The sequence below is a fragment of the Sinocyclocheilus anshuiensis genome, unplaced genomic scaffold (assembly GCF_001515605.1).
Source record: "Sinocyclocheilus anshuiensis isolate Anshui unplaced genomic scaffold, SAMN03320099.WGS_v1.1 scaffold1197, whole genome shotgun sequence".
NCBI lineage: Eukaryota > Metazoa > Chordata > Actinopteri > Cypriniformes > Cyprinidae > Sinocyclocheilus > Sinocyclocheilus anshuiensis.
This window is the reverse complement of record NW_015551084.1, coordinates 25,491-44,017: the sequence shown is the minus strand read 5'-3', so window position 1 is coordinate 44,017 and position 18,527 is coordinate 25,491. Positions and strand designations below refer to the sequence as shown.

Below are 18,527 nucleotides of genomic sequence, written 5' to 3'. Positions count from 1 at the left end.
AGGAATGTTGTTAATATTTTTGCCAGATATTATGCATTATTCAGACATTTTAATTTTTTATAGTGATAGAAATATGAGATACAGCAGCTGTGTTTTTATCTCTTTTCCAAAGGTGAGAACTGAAGAAGCAGTTAACCAGACACTGAACAGAAACTCTGAACTGTCAGGAAGCATTTCTCAAAACTCTGATAAGATGTGCAAGTCTGTGTCAAAAGACCATGGTGAGTGGTGTTTTTAACTGAAGGTCAGATGGGATAAATTGTAGGTCTGGGTTGACAAAATCCATAACCCAGGGTTAAAAGCATCGCTTAACCCTCTTTCAGAATTATAAGAGTGAAACATTCCATTTGCCAGTGATAAAAGAAGCCTTGGCCTATTAAGACCATAACCCAGCGTTAAGTGTGGCATGAAAAGCCCTACAGTTGGAAAAGAGAGATTTTTTTAACACATTGTTTAATTAAACGTTCAGAAAGTAGATTAATTAAATCATTTTGAAACCTAGTTCCCCTGGTACGTTTCTCTTGCTTTTTAAAGTCTATCACGAAGCATGTGTCTGATGAAATTCTTCCCATCTCTTCCAAATCAGAAAGTTTAACTTTCCATCAGAAATTACTTTCTCTTTCTCTACATCTTCATTAAAATTCATTGTGTGCTTGGCGCTCCAGTGCCTCTTTCTCCATGGTTTAACAAACAACAGATCCCAGAGCGAGGTACCATGAGTATTACAGTGCACGAAAAACTCAGTGATAGAAAAAAAACAATGTTCCATTATAATTTGAAAGTCAAATGATTCCTAGAAGTTTTAATGATGTTCCACCATACAGATTTATCAGAGCAGAAGTTGCCTGCCTTTATGAACAAATGATAAGGAAAGTAAGAAATGGGTGGTTATTTTCATCCCTTGTTGAAGGCAGGACCTCAGAACCCAAGCCTGTGAATGTTTTCCACAAATATGATGCTATTTCTAGATGTATCCAGATCCCACATTTATCCCGATAAGGGACAACCTACTGTAGTGTGTACTCATGAATAAGGACTATATGAGCTCCACTGTCAACAGATAGAAGAGGGAAAAAACTTTTCTTGGAATATATTTACAATGTGAAAAATAGATGCTAATCCTAAATTACATGTTGTTGGTATATTATATTTAATATTTATTCAGCAAGGATGCATTAAATTACAATATCTATTTCAAGTAAATTATATTATTTTGAACTTTCTACTGATCAAAGAATCCTAAAATAAAGGTATCACAGTTTCTACAAAAATATTAAGGAGCATAACTATTTTCAACATTGGATGATGATGATGTTTTCTTGAGCAGCAAATCAGCATATTAGAATGATTTCTAAAGAATCATGTGACACTGACGCCTGGAGTAATGATGCTGAAAATTCAGAAAATTCAAGTCTGTCAGTTGATTCACACTGAAGGCAGATATGGGTCACTAACAAACAAGAATTTAAATAGTGGATAGTTAAAAAAAAAAACTGATCTGAGAAAAAAAAATCTGAAATGAACATTAAAGCCTGTAATATGAAAGTAGTCAGAGAATCCCAGGTGGCCGACTTATCATTAAACCCGCAGTTTATTAGAATGTTACTTTTACCATCAGAACTTTGTCGAGTGAAGACTTCTGCATTGCCATAAGGGAGGCACAGGGGAAAACTGACTCTAGTAATTGGTGGTCCACTTGAATCATTGGTCTTTGAAGCAAGCAACAGCTGGTCACCAGGCTGAATAAAGGCAATAGACACATAGCAACGATAAAACATCAAAGGCAGCATGTGCTTACATAGGGAAAAAATGTACTGTAAGCTGTCATTTGCTATCCAGATGCACACCAGAGCGCTGGAAATCTCCAAGTCTGTCTGCTCTGGCCTGTGCACTGCTGAAAAACACTGAACATCTAGTTACCTGTCAACAGAAATTAAATTACAGGAACACTTGTTGTTAGAGAACTGTGTAAAATAAACACTTGTTAAAGGGAAGGAGACACTTGTTAAATTGCACAACATAAACACACAGGACAGTCAGGGTTTAAAAGCTTTTTGCTAATTGGGCGAGCAGCGTGACTTTGGTTTTATTTCTGGAATACACCAACTGTTTTCGATTATTCGATTATAAAGTCAAAGCCTCATGCTGATTTAAGAGCATTCACAATGTCTGTCTATTCTGACAGTGAGGGAATAAAGGAATGGAATAGCAAAAAAGAATAAAATGTATTGTTCGCCCCAAAAAAAATGTCATTGTCAAAATGTCATGTCATTCCAAACCTGTATAACTTTATTTCTTTGTGGCACAGAAAAAGGAGAATTTTAATGGTCACAAATTGCCTCCGGAGGTCCATTCTCCATATTCCAAGTCTTCTAGAACTTAAAAAAAAACTTTTTTGAACTGGTTTAACTTATTCATTTAAAAGATCTGACTCGAAAGAAAGATTTTTTTCACAGATTGGACATCTCTACTTCTCTCCTGAAAACACCAACGTTCGGCGTAAATATTTTCAGACAATAATAGTAATATCTTTCATTTCAGTCTGTTAACTTAGTATTATTATTTGTTAATTTCGGATATGTTATTAATTATTTTAATTTCAGTTTTAATTTCAATTACTGGATACAAATTTTAATAGTTTTTGGTAACACTGGTCTGTTCCTCACACAAAGCTCTCATATGACAAAATATTCATACACATTGTATGAATTTTGTATGATTTATTTATTAATTTCTTTTTTATCTTGCTTTTGATGTTCCAAAATAAAAAACTTTTTTGAACTGGTTTAACTTATTCATTTAAAAGATCTGACTCGAAAGAAAGATTTTTTTCACAGATTGGACATCTCTACTTCTCTCCTGAAAACACCAACGTTCGGCGTAAATATTTTCAGACAATAATAGTAATATCTTTCATTTCAGTCTGTTAACTTAGTATTATTATTTGTTAATTTCGGATATGTTATTAATTATTTTAATTTCAGTTTTAATTTCAATTACTGGATACAAATTTTAATAGTTTTTGGTAACACTGGTCTGTTCCTCACACAAAGCTCTCATATGACAAAATATTCATACACATTGTATGAATTTTGTATGATTTATTTATTTTTTTATTTTTTTATCTTGCTTTTGATGTTCCAAAATAAAAAGTAAGTCATATGCATTTGGAACAACATGAGGATGAGTAAATGATGAATTAATCATTTAATGCTCAACATTGCAGTCACTTGCTATGTATTCCAGGATAATGACGTGCACTCAAGATTAAAACATTTGCGAGGCGCTATAAGATAAATCCTCTGCTATGGCAAACAGTCCTTTATGCGCCATGTTTAGAAAGTTAGCCTCAATTCAATTCATGCCAGACAATAATAGCTTAAAGTGTGAGGAACGTAGCCGGAATTTCACAGTCGAATGGAATGAAATAGAGCACTGAAGCCTGTTTTGACAAGAGCAGGGACCTAATCAGTGGCTCTTGTAGTATCTAAAAGTTCATTGCTCCACATGTTGTATGGCTCCTATAAAACATCTGACAGGCTGCTTTGGAGCGAACAGAAGAATAACAGCAACTACTGTGAGGATAAAATAGATAATAAATAGCATATCAAACCAATCCAGTTCACTCTTTGTGACATTATGAGACCAATGAATGTCCTCCATGGACTCACAGACCACATGCTCCATAGAGGGATGTGTAACTTACGAAAGGTGATTCAGCCGATAATTCTGCCCTCATTTCAACTACACAAAAGCCACCCTTTGGAAAAGATAATGAATCTTCTCTGGAGAGTAGTCAGTCTGCCCTCTTTGCCCTTTCTGATCCAAATAGCACATCCATATTTAAGTTGACAGCCCAGGTGGCAGACTAGCACTTTATAGAATTTTCATGTAATAGAAGAGATCTGAGGTCATTCTCCGCTGCTGCTTTCTCTCTAATATCTAACACACTTGTTCTCAAATTTCTCTTTCTGCTTTCTAGATTACGGTACTATTAAGAAGGTGCTCTCTCCGCTGAACCAGACCACGGGCAGCTGTTTGCTGGATGAGATTGAGCTTTTCCCCCCAAAGAAGAGGCAGCCAATCCACAGCATGCTCATACTTCACAGCCGCAGTGAGCTATTTGTGGGAGTCAGAGACCAGGTCATCAAAATCCCCCTGATGCGCTGCAACTTCCACAAGTCTAGAGAGTGAGTACTGCTGCTTCTCAGTAGATAAATGTACAACATCTCAAGGTAGAAATTCATAACTACTTCCCAAAAATGAAAATGTCATCATTTATTCACCATCATGTCAAAAAACTGAACACAAAAGGTGTTGTTTCTAGATTCTTAAAATAGATAGACCTTGTTAGCGCCAAATTTGACAGGAATGAAAACAAGGCTGTGAGGGATAGAAGTACAGTGCGTTCAATGGATTGTACTTTTGTTTAACAACATGCCGATTGTTTAGCTGAAGAAATGTATTTCTCAAAATATATCGGTTGTGACAATTATATGACCTTTATACAATTCGTTCCATTGTAAACACTCTAAGCCTCATCCATGTTAAATTCAATATGGTGTCTAACCTGATTAAGGTCTATAATGAACAGATTAAATGGACTTTTAGGATACTTTAGTTGTTGTTGTTGTTGTTGTTGTTGTTGTTGTTGTTGTTGTTTTGTCCTTTTTGGAGCTTGACACATCCTTCATCCATTTTCATTTTGTCAACCCTTTCATCAAAATATAATAACTTTCTGCACCTGACACATCTTTTCTTCTCTTTGTGTACAAAGGCTATGTGGCCGTGGGGGAATAAAAGTATTAACAAATAACAATGAATCCTATTTTTCACAGTCTGATCAACCCTTAAAGAGTACAATCAAATCCAAGGTTATATTTTGTAGCTTTTTTTTTTTTGGTCACTCTTTTCAATAAGATTTAATGTGTTAACTTTGTTAACAGTGGACCATATCTTTGGTCACACTTTATTTTAAGGTCCAATTCTCGCTATTAACAAACCATTAACTATGACTTTTGCCTCAATAAACTCCTAATTTGCAGTTTATTAATAGTAAGGTAGTTGTTAAGTTTAAATATCAGGTAGAATTAGGGATGTAGAATATGGTCATGCAGAATATGTGCTTTAGAAGTACTAATAAACAACCAATATGTTAATAATAGGCATGCTATTAAGCAACTAGTTAATAGTGAGAACTGGTCCCACTAAAGTGTCACCCTATCTTTTAATTATTAATTCATTTTTGTTCATAATTAATGTAAATTTATTGTATTTTCTTGCTGAAATATGTTGGTATATATAGAAATTAATTGTTAGTTCATTATACCTAATGCATTAACTAATGTTGACAAACAGAACCTTATTGTGAAGTGTTATCCATTCGTTTTCCTTGCAAATTTCATGTTTTATGTGACAAGTTAAATGCAAGTGTCATTTCATGATTGCTTTTAATAATACCAAAGTTTTGATTCCTGGCAAGATAAATGATACTACTAATCTTACGAGCACATACATGCCTGCAACCTAATTTTTTTTTTTTCACTGCACAAGAATGAACGTAATGTCACAAAGATCCTCTGCCAGAGGGCAACAAAGAACAATCATCATGTTTGACATTGTGCCTCCAGGCCTTCATATCAAGAGCACTTCTCTAATCTCTGCTCATAAGGGGAGATGGCAGCCTGTTCATCATCTCTCTCCATTTGCATTCCAATGAAAAGCGCTGAGTTATGAGAATATGAGTTGAGTTTTGCCTGATGAGCTTTTTCTATCCTCTTAAGTGGTTAGGAGAGGTCAATTACTCACACCTCTATACTTTCTGACACCAAAAAGGGGAACTAATGCAAATTTTGTTTGAATAAACAGCCACATGCCATAACAGGGCCGTTTTAAAGTGCCTGGTTTACACTGCTGATATTCACATTGCCGTGTCACTCCAAGCTTCACGGCACTGAACGCTTGGCTTCATCTTTCCATCCATGCTGATGACTGCTGTGATAGTCCTCAATGAGTTTGAAAAGCTATTCGGTGCATCTCAGGGCTGTTCTCTGTTTCTGATGAAAGTTATTACCCGCACTCAAGGGAAATACTGCCAGATTAAGTTATGCCAAAGCAAGCAATATTTATGATAAGAAGCATGTGTGCTCTTTAAGGTGTTTAACTTTTTAAAGGGCTCATATGATATGTTTTTACCATTCTATTTATTTCCCAGAGGTACACTTATAAAGTTATTCAACTTTTGTTCTATTTAGTGTCAGAATTTAATTTACATGATGATTTGTCAACCCTTCTTTGACTCTTAGAAGGGTATACCTTTAAGACTTCTGTGTAAATGCTCTTTCTGCATGTGAAATTGACAAGCTTCTCATTAACTCTTGCTATGCTTGCTCATGTCCTTCTTCAAAAGGAAGTGCAGAGCAGTAGGTGCTACACACAGCCTGGAACAGTGTGTTTTTAGTGGACTTTCACAATTTAATATTAATTATTTTTTATTGTATTTTATATACTTCTGCACAATGGGATTGGAATGTTTATGAACAATGGGATCTGTCTTATTTGTTTATGTTTCAGGTTTCTGATGTCAGAAAGAATTTCATAAGCCGTATTTGCGGTTTAGTGTCAATATATGATGTTTTTGGACTCGGAAGGAAGTTGTCAATTGTAAAACTTGTGAACAGTATGCTTTCATAAAAGAAAATTGGATTTCTCGTTACATGACCTCTTCACTTCTGCTCTTCTTTTGTCTCCTCTCAGTTGATTAATGTTGCCATAAACTTTTGTATCACGATGAGCATCTGTTCTTTCTCTCAGTGCCTGTGTGGGGGCCAGGGATCCGTACTGCGGCTGGGATCTGGTGCTCAAGAAATGCACCACCCTGGAAGAAAGTGTCAGCATGAGCCAATGGGAGCAGAGTATCACACGGTGTCCTGTGAGTATCCAGAATGCACTTGAATCATTCACGCAGTGCCTCAGCCCTCAAAGCCAAATGTTTTTTTTTTTCATATGAAGATTCTTGATGCTGATCCAGTCTGTCGGTGAAGAACAGTGACAAATGCGCCCGCTTCAACTGTAACTTGCAGGATCAACTTTTTTTCTCATAACAGCAGACACTCTTAGAAGTGTTTTATAACAGTGTTGAGGAAACATTGCAGGTGATGGACAGACAGTGCTGAGACAGTGCAGATCTGATGTATTGCTGCTTTTGCAGCAAAACAAACTTTTCCTCCTTCTGTACTCAAAAAGAGAATATAAGGCTAATAGTAAATAGCGCCTGTGTGCAAAGAATCAAAGCGCAGCAGAATTTGCCGTCAGCCATCTTTCTGTTGAATGGCATTCTCTGGTAACATGGCTTCATATTCCCACACTCCTTTGTGCTGACATGTGCCCCAGCCTGAGGCCTCCCAGCCTGTAGATCACTCCCAGAATCCTTTGTCCAATCCATCATGTCCCTCCCCTGTATAGTGGCTCTGAAAATATTTAGACACTTGCTCTTCACGAGGTTTCATGTTCTAAAGGTTACATGCAGTGTTCTATGAGATACCACAACTTTGAAAGCACAATCAACACACACACACATATTTGTGGACACACAGATACTATAAACTATATCAGGCATTGTGGCAGTCTCACAGGGTCTTTTGGTAAAAGACCTTGTAGCTTGTAGCTGTAGCTGAGAAATGACATTTTGTGTAATAGCAAGTTGCCTCCCACGCTGCCTGAAGAAAGCAGCATGGAATTGTTGAACACAAACAGGGAAGTGTAAAAGTGTGGGAGGCTTTGGTCTCAGAGTCACTAGAATGCAAGATTTCTATTGATTTAGTTTCACACATGTTGTTTACACATATTGGTTACACATTTTGAGGTCCAGATGTCCTTTGTTGTTGGAAGCAACAATCAAAAATGTGCCCCAAACATGTTAAGCTGTGGTGCTTGTGTGGAAGATGCAGATTTGTATCCTGCCTGCCTGCAAAATGTTACAATTTCATTCACCTTCTCTTACAAGGTCAATGACGTAATGCCTCTTTTTGTTTCCAAACCTTTTATTTCCCAAAAAATGCAATGACTGTTTTGTTGATTTGTTTTGTTGGAGTTTTTGTTCTGTTTTTTTGTTTTGTGATTTTGGTTTGGTTTTTTTGGGGGGTGGGGGGTTCTGTTTATTTGTTTGTTTGTTTGTTTGTTTTTCTCTTACAACGTCAATGACATGATGCCTCTTTTTATTTTTTATTATTGTCCAAACATGCAGTTACTTTTGTTTTGCTGTTTTTTGTTTGTTTGTTTGTTTGTTTGTTTAGTTTGTTTTTTTTCCGTTTTTTTGTTTAGTGATTTTTTTTGTTTGTTTTTGGGGGGTTTTTTGTTTGTTTGTTTGGTTGGTTGGTTGGTTTTTCCAATTTCATTCACCTTCTCTTACAATGTCAATGACGTCATTGACATTATGCCTCTATTTTGTGTCCAAACCTTTTATTTCCAATTATGAACCTTTTTTTTCAATTATTGCTTTGTTTTGTTTTTTGTTTTGTGATTTTGTTTTGTTTTGTTTTTTGGGGGGTTCTGTTGTTGTTGTTTGTTTTTTTTCAATTTCATTCACCTTCTCTTACAAGGTCAGTGATGTAAAGACTCTTTTTTTGTGCCCAACCCTTTTATTTCCCCAAACATGCAATGGCTGTTTTGTTTTTGTTTTCTTTTGTTTTGTTAAGGGTTTTATCTGTTTTTTTTGTTTTGTGATTTTGGTTTGTTTTTGGGGGGTTTCTGTTTGTTTGTTTGTTTGTTTGTTTGTTTGTTTTTGGCCGGAACTGTTACTGATATTAAATTTAAAAAGTAATAAACAATTCCATTAAAACAATGGAATGTTTTGATAGTTGAGTCAAATGTTGTTGTTGTTGTTGTTGTTATTATTATTATTATTATTATTATTATAGTTTCTTATGGTTTTAATGTTTTATAGTTCTAGTAAAACCCTTGAGTCAAAGTTAGGAATTTCTTAAATATATCAGATAAGTTAAGCTTCTTTTGATATAGCAAGATTAGTTCAGGTTGTCAGATGTGATATTCAATGTGATATTCAATATGATATTCATGTTTCAAAAAGATAAAATTACTGCATATATTATCCTGACATTGTCCTTGACATAGTCCATCTGTTCTTTAACCTGTTACTAACAACAACCATGAAAACCATTTTTAATCATCCTTTTTTTTTTTTTATAAAATACAATTCAATCACACACACACAAACTTTTTCTGTACCTGTACCACATTCACTACCATATCCTGGTCATTTGACATAGAGGATGGAAAGCTTGCAGTCATAGTGATGGCGGCAGTGTTGGTTCATGCCAGTGTCGTACTCGAGCATGTGACAGCCCGAGCCCTCAGTGTGGAGGGCAGCCGTGCCAAGGAATCAGTGTTGAGGTGGCTAACTGCTCCAGGTATGCAAATGTCCCACAAATGTATATACAGCACAAAGACTAAAGCACAAACAGGAAGCTACATATTTCACCTTTAGGCATGACAGAATTATATGGAAGCCAGTTTCCACCTCAAAGTAGAAAATATAAGGTGTTAGTGACTTTATGTATCACAATTGCAACATTATTTCTTGTAATTCTCAAAATATAACATTGTATCTCACAGATGTAACTTGGTTTCTCAGAACTGTGATTTTAAATCTGAGAATTGCAATTTAAAATATGACAATTGTAACTTCATGTCTCACAATTGTTATTTCTCATAAATGCAACTTTTATCTCATAAGATAAAACTACAGACTGACTATATTTTGCAAATGTGCATAGATTTTTTGTAATTGTTACTTTATGTCTCACAATTTCAAATTCATTTCACAGTTGTGATTTTATCTCTCATTGCAACTTTATTTCTTGTAATTGCAACTTTATATTTTTTTTTTTTTTTGCCTATTCGTCTGCAGGGTAAGAATGTGTCCAGGTGTCTGAGGTTGAGTGACAGATCTAAAATGACTTCAGTAGTAGAGCACAGTAAGGCTAGATGGAGACACACTTCATTCACAAAGCCCATCTGGAGGCTGACACGGTATGGATGTAAGCAAAGAACCACATTTGTTTTCTCTGGAAAAAAAAACGTTAACTTACTGTATCATCCCTATATTTAAAGCAATAGAGAGGCCTTTGAAAATGAGGTTTGTTTTTACTTTTCCACCACATTGGAAATGTGACTCTCTTATGCGTTCGGTATACAAAGAGCACAAACAATTTCTCTCCACACAGAGGCTCATTTATTCTTCTCTATTCATAATGCATTGACAATCATTTCCACAGAACTCATCGTGTTTTATGCGCTAGACAACGTTACCTTCTCCCTTTGTTCACAAAATATGTTGTCCTGTATCTGATACCTCAGATGTTAATAACCAGATAGCAATAACAAAATTACATTAGCTATTCATTACTACATTCTCATATAATTCCTCAAATGAAAATATTTGCTCATTGTGAAGCGTGTTCATTTTCCAAAGAGGAGGCCTGCTATTTTCAGCTATCACAAATCTAATATGCTGAAAGCTATATTTTAGTTTGGATTCATCTAATAACTGGCAAATGTGACCTTATCTGCAGTAATAATTTATTTGCATTCATATTTTGTTTACTTATTTCTGTGCCCATTTACTATTTATGTGCTCTCTTTCTGTTGTGTGTGGTTATGTATGTGTGTAGGTGAGGAATGTGACTGTGGATGGTCATTTTGGAGCCTGGTCAGGATGGAAAGCTTGCAGTCATAGTGATGGCGGCAGTGTTGGTTCATGCCAGTGTCGTACTCGAGCATGTGACAGCCCGAGCCCTCAGTGTGGAGGGCAGCCGTGCCAAGGAATCAGTGTTGAGGTGGCTAACTGCTCCAGGTATGCAAATGTCCCACAAATGTATATACAGCACAAAGACTAAAGCACAAACAGGAAGCTACATATTTCACCTTTAGGCATGACAGAATTATATGGAAGCCAGTTTCCACCTCAAAGTAGAAAATATAAGGTGTTAGTGACTTTATGTATCACAATTGCAACATTATTTCTTGTAATTCTCAAAATATAACATTGTATCTCACAGATGTAACTTGGTTTCTCAGAACTGTGATTTTAAATCTGAGAATTGCAATTTAAAATATGACAATTGTAACTTCATGTCTCACAATTGTTATTTCTCATAAATGCAACTTTTATCTCATAAGATAAAACTACAGACTGACTATATTTTGCAAATGTGCATAGATTTGTTGTAATTGTTACTTTATGTCTCACAATTTCAAATTCATTTCACAGTTGTGATTTTATCTCTCATTGCAACTTTATTTCTTGTAATTGCAACTTTATATCTCAAACAATCTGCAATCATACTTTGTCGCGTGATTGCAACTTGATTTTATGCAATTGTCATTATATCTGACAGATGTGATTTCATATAGCACAACTGTGACTATCACACAATTGAGCCTATATCACACAATTATTTTATATCTCATATTTGTTACTTTATATCTCGCAACTTGTAATTGCAAATTTATTTCCCACAATTATCATAATGTGAATTTTTCACTCACAATGTGACTTTAAATATCGCAATTGGAACTTGATTTCTCATAATCATCTTAAATCGGAGAATTGTGATTTCATATATGACAATTGCGACTTGATGTCTCACAACTGTTGCTTTTTTCTCATAATTATAACTTTGTATCCCACAATGTGACTATATTTCGCAATTGTGCCTTGAGTTTTTTGTAATTGTCATTCTATGTTTCACAAATTCAAACTCATATTTCACAGTTGTGATTTTATCTCTCATTTTAACTTTATATCTCGCAATTGCGACTTGATTTGTCATAATTTCATTTTAAATCCGACATTTGCAATTTCATATATCAGTTGTTACTTTATTTCTCATAATTGCAAAATTTCTTATATGCCACTTTATGTCTCACAATGTGACTTTTTTGTCTTGTAATTGTATGTGTGTATCTTCCTAAATTGCAAGTTTGTCGTAATGTAATTTTATATCTTGCCGTGTGACTGATTTTATCTGTAAATTTGATTTTTGTTATTTAATTTCCTGTTTTAGTCGTTACTATGAAGTGGAAACAAGCTTCCATACCATGCCACAAAACAGCAATTTTTCAGAAACAAAAGTTGCTGTGTGATTCTGAACTCATTTTCAAGACTAAATCATTTCATACAATTATGTTGTTTCCATTGTAAACAGGCTTAGAACAGTCTTAACTAAGATCCTCAGTTAACAAACTGAAGGTCAGATTATACCAGCCAGCTGTGCCAGTGTTTGATTAGTGATTTCTGCTGTAACATATCCATCCTCAGAAACGGGGCATGGACGCCATGGACGGCATGGGCTCCTTGCAGCACTAGCTGCGGGATCGGTTTCCAGGTCCGACAGCGTTCCTGCAGCAACCCCACTCCCCGCCATGGAGGACGCGTTTGTGTGGGCCAGAATCGTGAAGAGAGGTAAAGAAAAGCACAACAGCTCATTATATATTCAAATGTTTTTGTTTTTTTTGGAATTTACTCTCAAGATCCACAAAATCTAAGGGAGCACATGCCTGTTTGAAAGGGCATGATGCTTCTTTTGTTTGTTGCTTTCATTCGCACCTGCTGCATATGTGATTTCTGCTGTGATCGCATGGCAGTTGACGATAATGAATGAATATACACAGCTCATTTTATTGCTTTTTTATTACTCATCCTATTATGCAATGTTCATCTATAGAAAGCTTGTTAGTACATAACTGGAAGCACACAAACCAAATGTTTGAATGGAGGAGTGAGAGAGATTCTTCTTTATCTGCCCCATAATTTGTGTGACTGACATCCAATTAAAAATAAGCATGCTAAGACTTGTTAATTACAGAGACTGCAGCCACAGACTCCACACACTCACTCAAACACTGTAGGTATGATAGTGCGCCATCTAATCATGGCAGAATTATGTTTAAACTGCGCTGCCCTGAGAATGTGTGATGTTTCTAAGCAACAGTGCATTGCAGCTGAAAAATTAGACCTGAAGTGCTGGGATGAAGAGAGGGCGAGAGAGGCATCTGTTGGAAACAGTTGTGGTCCCTCTGTTGAAGGTGCCAACCTTTCCTGACTCACACTTCAGGCTTTTGTCTTCAGACATTTTTATAAATATGCTCACTTATGTTTAAGACATCACTGTTAAACTCAGATGTTGCTGAGAATAAGATAAGAAAATTAAAATGATTTCCTTATTATAATAGTTGAATCTGCTAGAGGTAAATAATTTGTTTTGGTTCATGGCCCAAGTGGTGACCAACAAGATTAAACAAAATGGTAAACAAAAAGGAAATTGTTTTGTTCTTTTGTAAAATAAACCATTTAATTTGATCCTTAAAAATCTTTGAAGTTATTTTTTTATATATTAGAAACATTAACTGTATAGGCCCAACAATATGCTAAATTATTAACATGACTGAATCAGTAGTGTTAAGTTTATTGTTAACTATGACTAAAACTTTTAAACTTTTAAAAGGAAACTATTAAAACTAAATGATTTAAAATCTATTCTGTTAATTGAAATAAAATAAAATAAAATAAAATAAAATGATTAAATAAAAAACATACTTAAAAATTTGAATTTTTGCCTTGGCAAGTAAATGAAAAAATAAATTGAAGTAACAAAATTTTAAAAACTAAAACTGAAAAATTTAAAAAATAATGACAAAAGGACATACTGTAACACAATTACTAAAACGTAAACAAAAACTAAAATAACAACTAAAAATATAAAAATAAAAACAAATTCAAAATATTAATAAATATTATAATACACTGTAAAAAAAAAAAAAAAAAAAAAACCTGCAATTGTTACTTATTTCTACCTGATATAACCTATAAAAATTAAGTTAATATATTTAGGTTCATTCAGCAATGTTGAAAAAAAAAAAAAAAAAAACGTAAAAATAGGGCACAACTGTATTTATATGAAGGAATTTTCTGCATTGATTTTTACAGGTGTTTTGAATGCTGCACTTTATTGATTTTTTGTTACCAGAAATGTCCATAAAATTAATTGATAATGTCCTGGCAGTTTTTTTGTTTTGTTTTGTTTTTTGTTTTTTGCTTTGTTTTTTGTTTTGTTTTTTTGTTTTTTTTATAGTGTAGTATATAAATAATATAAAGAAAAATATCACTGGACTAAACTGAAAAATTGACTGTTTTGTAAATGTAACTTACAATAAATATGCATGATTGAAAAATAATTTTAATAGTTTTAATAATTAATAATAGTTTTAATATTAGTCTTTCTAATTTTTGAAGATGACATTTTGACAATATAACAAACTGAGCTCAGGTTTGCCAAGATACCAATGTCTGAAATCACAAGTCATAAACTTTTTTAATTTCGCTTCATCCAATAATTCCATGCTCATGATATGAGCCATGCTGTCCGCATTAATTATATAGTTTTATACTTCTACTATATTTAAAAAAAAAAAAAAGTGCCTCATTTTTATGCCTCCTAAGCAATTTTAGGAGAAACATCTGAGGCAAAGTTGATACCTACTAGAGTTGTTGAAAACATATTTCATGTGTCTTGGTCTATGAAGGATCAACTGCTGAGCAATAAAATTGTACTGTGAAACGGGACAAAACGAGCAAGCCACAGTTTTTAAGTCACCATAGAAACACAGACATGGGGCTTAAGACATGACGAACACTGCAGATTGGTAGTTTTTCTTTCTTTTTTTTTTTGCAGGTGACTGTGAAGCAGACCATTTCTGCCACCTCTTGCATTTTCTATCTCCTGCCCCCAACTTACACTCTTTCTCTAAGGCGCCAGGGCACTTGATGCCCTTAGGTGTCTAAGCATAAAGGCTGTGAATAATCAGCAGAAAAATTCTGGTGCAAGCTTTGAGTTTGGCTCCAGTCTCGCTAGTCTACAAGCCCCTGTGAGTTTTTCACACCACCCATCCACTTTAATACAACACCTCGACCAGCCCAGCGGTGCATAATGGCTGTGAAAACGTATCTGGGGAGCGCGTCAGGGCCCACAGTTTTCATTTAAGCTTGAAGGGAGCCGAGTTAATGGCTCAAATGTGCTTTGTCAGTTCCCTTAGCAGGACGCTGCTTCGGACCAAAAGAAGAAAGCAACATTCCTGGTTTTGTTCTACTCGGGCAACTGCAAAATCTCTAGTTCGGGGGCTTTTGTCCGATATTGAAAGAAGTTTGGATTCACTTGTTAGTGCTGCAGGGAACTTTTTTACTTTGAGTCCCGCTCAGCCAGTGGACATCTGTTCAGAGGTATTCAGCTCATATGTACAGTCACACTTTATTCCCTGTTCGGCGCACTGCTGCCAGATGGCAAGGTCCTCAGCACGCAACTCTGCTGTGGGTCGGTCACCATGAGATGTCCTCGATGAGGGAAAACGAGAAAGAGACATCGAGAGTGTCAGCTAAAGTGATACTTCAGTCAAAAATAAATAATCTTTCCTCATTTGCTCACCCTTTTGTTGTTCAGAAATCAGTCTGATTCAAAAGATGGATTTATGAATCAGATCTCACGCCTTTTCTAATGAACACATGATTGTTTGAATTTGATGGATAACAAATAAATACATATAATCCGAATAATGACATAAATGTATTTAATTATTTATTTATTGTAGTATTCTATTTTAAAATATATATATTGTTTTTATTTTAAACAGTATAAGTTAGCTGGAGTTTACAAATTTTACTTACAAAGTTGAGTTTACTTATGAGCTTGAAAAAATCCAAAGTGATTAAATTTTATGTTTTATGTCATCACAAGCTGCTTTTAATTTAATGTTGTTTAAATATGAACATTGTTTAAAACAGATTTTTTTATGTATATAATATACACTAACTTTCAATAGTTTGGGGTCTGTTTTTTTTTTTTTAAGAAATTCACTTTTATTCAGGAAGAATTCATTAGATGTAAAGAAATGTATAATACTACAAACAAACTATTTCTATTCCAAATAAATGTTGTTCTTTTCTTTGAATTTTCTATTTATCAAAACAAATTGGAGAAAAAATTTATCATGGTTTCACAAACATATCGAGCAGCACTTTTTTAACATTACTAATAAGAAGAAAAGTTTGTTGAGCAACTGATCTGACACTGAAGAATGATTGTTTTGAATTGTAATAATATTTCGGTCCACTTTATATTAAGTGGCCGGTTACACTTTATTTTAAGATGTCCTTGTTACAGTGTAATTTAAGTAATGAGTAAGGACACCTTAAAATAAAGTGTTAGGCAAAACACTTTTGCTGCTATTGAGTTGGGATATGGGTAAGGTTAGGGACAGGTTTGGTGGTATAGGTAGGTTTAAGGGTGGGTAAAGGTGTAAGGGATGGGTCAACAGTGTTATTATAAATGTAATTACAGAAATGAATTACAGATGTAATTACATGCAGGTCTTTTTTTTTTTTTTTTTTTATCAATTTATTCAATTTATTATAAAATCGAAATTACCCAACAAGTTGAACCCAGCATTTGGGTTAAAATAAACTAACCCAGCACCTGTGTAAAAATATTAAAAACAACCCAATGAAATTACCCAACAAGTTGAACCCAGCATTTGGTTTAAAATAAACTAACCCAGCACCTGTGTAAAAATATTAAAAACAACCCAATAAAATGACCCAACAAGTTGAACCCAGCATTTGGGTTAAAAAAAAAAATAACCCAGCACCTGGTTCAAAATATTAAAAACAACCCAATTAAATGACTTATCGGGCTGAACCCAGCATTTGGGTTAAAAAAATAATAATAACCCAGTGTTTATTAGTGTAGTAAAATATATAGTAAGTACAATGTAAAAGCAGGTATGTACACAAAGTGCATTCTATCAAATGTTTAATTTATATAGTAGTTAAGGCCACTTAAAATTAAAGTGGGACCATTTTACAATATTACTGTTTTTACTGTATTTTTGATCAAATAAGACATTAAAAGACATCTTACTGACCCCAAACTCTGAACAGTAGTGGATATAACATAGGATATAAATGAAATGAACATGTTCCATGTCTGCATTGGCTCTGGCACCAGCACTCCAGGGCCTGGAGCCTAGTATCCAACTCTCTCTGTAAGTTCTGTGGGCCCTAGCTTTGATTTTTAAGACCCCATCTCAGGTCATGCCGCCTGTGGCTTTGGAGGTCCCTGACAGTGGCCCCACTGGCCTGGTCCATGATCCAGCCCTGGTCCAGAGCCATATATCTATCCCGGCACAGGGTGTCTGTAAACGCCGAGCCATCAACTCCCATCCATTTGTGCTCAGAAACTCTCGAAAACAAGACAGAACGCCTGCAGGCAAAAGAACTGTTGTTGCAACACTCCAGTACTTTGTTCTGCTTGAAATCCATTTGATAAATTAATGTGTTTTTTACATGTTCCCTCATTCTTTTCATACACCATCTCAAATGTGCTATTAATTACCACTTTTTTCTTGTTCTTTTGATCGTTTGTTTCTTTCTCCTTTTTTGTACCAGAACAGGGGCAAACTTGTTAAACTTAGCAAATCCGATTTGAATGAACACTATTTGCATATGCAATTTGCATATTGGCAGTGGGTTTCCCTTGGCTATAAATCTTTCTTATATGGATCTCTCGACTTTTTTATTGCACGCTACATAACAAGAAGTTGATCAGTGGTTCTCCAATGGGAATGTGTACTGCTTCCTACTTTTGAATACTTTTTCATATTTGAAACTTATAAATTATTTTCTAATTTGCACATATACACATATCATCAGACATCACTTTTGAAGAAAGTGGTTGCAGGCACAGAAAAATAAAAATGCATCTTGTGTAATTTCCCTGAAGTGTTCTACAGTTTTACAGATAAATATCGCTCATATGGAAGGCTGATCTCCTTTCCTTATACAAACATTTTATTTTCGCAGGAAGAGTGTTGCATTAATTTCAGCAGGAAAATAGAAATTTTGTTAATAAGTTTCAAACTATAATGAGCTTAATTTACATAGAAAAGAGATGTCTGTAGTGAAAAGAATGACAATGGCTTCATTTAAATACTCAAGCATTACCACCTGGTTAAAATCAATCGTGAATATTTAAGCTGACTTTTTTTGCCTGGAAATGTTTCACACACAAGCGTTGTAACTGTTTATATATATATTTGCCAGGGTTTTTTTTGTTTTTTGTGAGATATATGAGTCTTTTGTTACAGTATATGAGACATTAGCTTGTTTTTTTCAGCAATTAGGTATTTTCATGGTGATTTTCATGCATATATAATAATAATACACAATGCACAGAAATTGTTCTGATTGTCCTGCTTTATTTTGATGTCTGCAACTTTTTCCTTAAGCCCAATTATATTATATTATATTATATTATATTATATTATAGAATATTAGATACATATTGTTTGCATTATATATTAAAGGGGTCATATGACGTTCTAAATAAGAACATTATTTTGTGTATTTGGTGTAATGTGTTTATGCGGTTTAAGGTTCAAAAAACACATTATTTTCC

General features: G+C 34.5%; 1 protein-coding gene across 1 annotated transcript in view; it reads left to right on the top strand.

Annotated features, from left to right (window-relative positions):
- Window positions 1-18,527, top strand: part of LOC107662556 (semaphorin-5A-like) — a gene marked incomplete at its 3' end in the record, with an annotated part of 88,021 nt that overhangs the window by 54,116 nt on the left and 15,378 nt on the right. The window contains exons 11-14 of the mRNA XM_016452620.1: window positions 3,983-4,190; window positions 6,814-6,931; window positions 10,692-10,873; window positions 12,341-12,484. Of these exons, the coding sequence (XP_016308106.1) occupies window positions 3,983-4,190; window positions 6,814-6,931; window positions 10,692-10,873; window positions 12,341-12,484 (652 nt within the window). The remainder of the gene's footprint in view (window positions 1-3,982; window positions 4,191-6,813; window positions 6,932-10,691; window positions 10,874-12,340; window positions 12,485-18,527) is intronic.